Below are 3,542 nucleotides of genomic sequence, written 5' to 3'. Positions count from 1 at the left end.
CGCGGAATTATAATTTCCGTCTTTTCATTGAATTGTCGTCTTGAAAAGGGTACTCACAACAATTCCGCAACAACTTCATCTTCACCTGTTGCACGTTAAAAACAATAAAACGGCATGAATTGCTTCGTCGCATTCATCTAGATCTGTCTCGAGCCAGTGAACTACCGGGCCTTCTAGAATACCCTGGAACCGAGGGAAACTCTGAAAGAATACGCCCATTGGCTACAAATCAATATATGATTGGTTGATCAAACTGTCAGTCCAAACGCACGCTCTCATTCAGTTCAACGGGCCAGGGCATTCGATCAAGGATGTAGAATACCTTTGGCTGAAGGATGTTCTACCCAGAGACCCAGAACAAGATCTGATTGGTTGCTTTTCTTTTCTAACACAAAACCACTGAAATGCGTAGTGCATGGTCCGAGAAGGACAAACACATCAACGTAACACTGTAATATTACAGATCAACAACACAGATACCATTCTCATTTATTCATTTTATTTATATAAGTAAATCGATTTTTTGTTTGTTTTATCTAAGTGTCCCAGGGTATTCTCTGAATACCTTGAAGGCCCTGACGGTTCACCACTGGTATTTGATATTTGACTGTAGCCAAACATAAATGATGGTTGTTACTAAGGAGATAATATTCAATGATGTTCTTAGATTCTACAGGGTCAGAAATCAGATATAAAAAGGAGCAATAACCAGCAAGCTTAGTTTTGGTTGACGGTCAAACCCAGTTATGTTATCAGTTCCAGATTTCATTAAACATAGGATATTAATAATATGTTTAATAAAGGCATAGGGATCTCAAATCACAGCTTAAACGTATCATCCTCCAGCAGGAACACATCTTTTGAATATACTGTGTTTAAGAGTCATTTTTAATATTCCCACCTTGGCTCGTCTGTCCCTCAGCAGCTGTCTCACAGCCTTGTCTATGTCTCCTCCTGCAGACAGCCAGGCCAGCTTGGCCTCGGCTCTGGACAGCTTCACACCTTCTCCTGCGACGCTCTGCCCGCCGTGCTCCTCCTGCTCCTCCTGCTGCTCCTCCTCACCCACTTTCTTCTCCGCGGGTTGCTGAACGGAAGCAGCCATGGCGCAGATTTGGTCGAGCAGGTGAGGCAGCTCTGACGTCAGCCAATCACAGGGGTTGGTGTTGCTGCCGCCGCACAGGCCGATGGCTGCGTACACCTCCTCAGCACTGATGTCGCGCTTTTCTGCTTCCTACCAAGGAGAAACAGAGCGAATCTGGTAGTTTTATTTAATCCCTGCAAATAATTTCAATACTGAAGGCGAGGATTTGCTGCTTCTCCCTGTTTTAATATATAGAGTAGACCAGGGTTCGGCAACCCCTGGTTACGGTGCCGCATGCCAATGGTGGCACGCGGCACCGTAACCAGTGGCACAAGTGGAATAAGTGTGCAAAATATTTAAATATTATTTTCGGATCCTGAACGTCTCCCCGTTACCTGCAGAAGGAAGCCATGCACGCAACGCAGCCCCGCTCTCTTTAACTCCAGTCGACTTGCTGCTGCTTTCCTACGTGGTGAAACGATCAGGGGTGAAGTGCTGCCGGAGCGCGCCCCCGCACTTCACAAATTGCAGTACCCATAAGGAGCTGTACACATGCCGCAGTTTTTGCGTGGCTGTGTCTTTAGTTGAAAGCCCAGTGGCGATCTGCTCATCTCTCATCGAAAATAACATGCTACACAGAACGGACGGTCGTCATTATTATAATGCCGTTTAAACCAATTATTTAAATGTGTTTGTTAAATTCGGCATCATGTAAGTTGCGCTGACAGGTCCACACACTGCTTCCCCGCAGCGAGGCTCCCCCCGCCCTCCTGTTGACAGTTCACGATCGTCGGCACACTGATCAACGTTTTTTTTTTAAATGGCAAAAAGGTTGCCGACCCCTGGAGTAGACTATCTTTGGGGCTTTGGACAGTTTTTTGGGGGGAAATGGGAGATGCATTTGTGTTGACATACTCTGATCTGCTTGAGGAGATAGAGGCCGTCGTCTCTCATCATCTTCTGTCTTTTGGCATCCAGGTTGACTCTGGGCTTGGGTTGAGGCTTTACTCCCACCTGGGGTTTTTCTTTGGGGCTGGACGCAGCCGGCTGGGCTGAGTCTTTACCTGACAGGTTGCACATCTCACACACCACCACGGGATGTGTGTTGACGTAGGTGCAGAACTCGCACATCCACTGTGAAACAGACTGAAAAAAAGACACAGTAGAAACATTGAAGAGCACATTGTCGTATCTTCCTCTTTCTAATTGAAGGAACGGATGTTAAAGAGCAACCCAAACAACATGCTGATGTCTTCAAATGTAAAAATGAAGAGTTGAATCGAGCTTTATCAGCAGCAGTAAGACAAACCTTTGTCCCAGACTCGGCCAGAGACGCTGGGCTGGCCAGAGACGCTGGGCTGGCCAGAGACGCTGGGCTGAACAGAGACCCTAGGCTGGACAGAAGTGAGGCGGCAGGCGGGCGAGTGGCCAGACGGGGGCGCTCACACACCTCACACAGGATGCTGCTGCCCTGATTCACAACTGTGCAGCTCTTACACTGCCAATCTGAGGGGGGAGAAGACACAGCTCAATCAAACCGTAACACATGAAGTGACTTTGTTTCCTTGAGGGACTTGTGTTCTTATACCTTCATTTTTCAGAGTTTTATTAATACTTATTGCACATGTAAGAACCTCTTTCAAATATGCTGTGATGAAAGTATTCAGCACAGCCAACAGATGGTGCTAAACGGTCCTGCAAAACTCAAGACTTCTTCCAGCTTCACTGCCAAGTTCAACTTTGTAGTTTTGTTGTGAAAGGTGCAGTTTAAGTAACGTGTATTTGTATTGAGTTATCTCTCGGTCTCACCTGTGCTGGGAGAGGTAGGGACCAACATGGGGCTCTCCAGAGCGATGGATGCAGCTGTAGAGAGGCGCGGGCGCTCGCAGGTGGAGCAGAGCACGGCTCGCATCTCGTTCACTGTGGTGCAGTGAGAACACTCCCAAGGGGACAGAGAGGGACTGGAAGACAGTAAAGCAATACAATCACATTCAAGGTATAGTCAAGCTGCTTCTCTCCTTTCTTTTACAGCACCGCAACAGCATCATAAATCCTTCATTCACTTCATTTTGCATGGGCACAAAGTGTTAGAAAAACACAAACCTAAATAAAGGATACAACTGAGGAAGTAAACCATCATTAGATCAAATAAAAACACAATAGTATATGATATAAAAGCTAAGTTAAAGTGGACCTATCATGCTATATTTGAATAATATAGTGTAGGACCATACCTATATAAGGCATATTTATACTTTTTATTTTTCAAAATACCAAACAGATCATGAATTTTAGCCATTCCTCATTTCGCTCAATTTAACTGTCTTTGCATGGGCTGATTCTGTGAGAACAGCACCATCTACAGGCCTGGCATATGTACTACAGCGTCTCCAGCGCTTTCCAACGGCAATGTCCGTGGCTGTCTCCTCCTGATTGGTGGAGTTGGCCCAATAGCCGTAGC

The 3,542-nt window shown here is 46.1% G+C and overlaps 1 protein-coding gene across 1 annotated transcript in view; it reads right to left on the bottom strand.

Moving 5' to 3' along the window:
- Nucleotides 1-835: 835 nt before the first annotated feature.
- Nucleotides 836-3,542, bottom strand: part of LOC104946049 (E3 ubiquitin-protein ligase RNF31-like) — a 9,357-nt gene continuing 6,650 nt past the window's right edge. Inside the window, exons 3-6 of the mRNA XM_010771793.1 lie at nucleotides 2,891-3,042; nucleotides 2,391-2,587; nucleotides 1,997-2,227; nucleotides 836-1,231 (exon numbers count right to left, since the gene is read on the bottom strand). Of these exons, the coding sequence (XP_010770095.1) occupies nucleotides 836-1,231; nucleotides 1,997-2,227; nucleotides 2,391-2,587; nucleotides 2,891-3,042 (976 nt within the window). The remainder of the gene's footprint in view (nucleotides 1,232-1,996; nucleotides 2,228-2,390; nucleotides 2,588-2,890; nucleotides 3,043-3,542) is intronic.

This window comes from Notothenia coriiceps, unplaced genomic scaffold (assembly GCF_000735185.1).
Source record: "Notothenia coriiceps isolate Sejong01 unplaced genomic scaffold, NC01 NC01_scaffold00010590, whole genome shotgun sequence".
NCBI classification, from domain to species: domain Eukaryota; kingdom Metazoa; phylum Chordata; class Actinopteri; order Perciformes; family Nototheniidae; genus Notothenia; species Notothenia coriiceps.
Note: the sequence above shows the minus strand (reverse complement) of the source record. Positions and strands in the feature narration are given on the sequence as shown.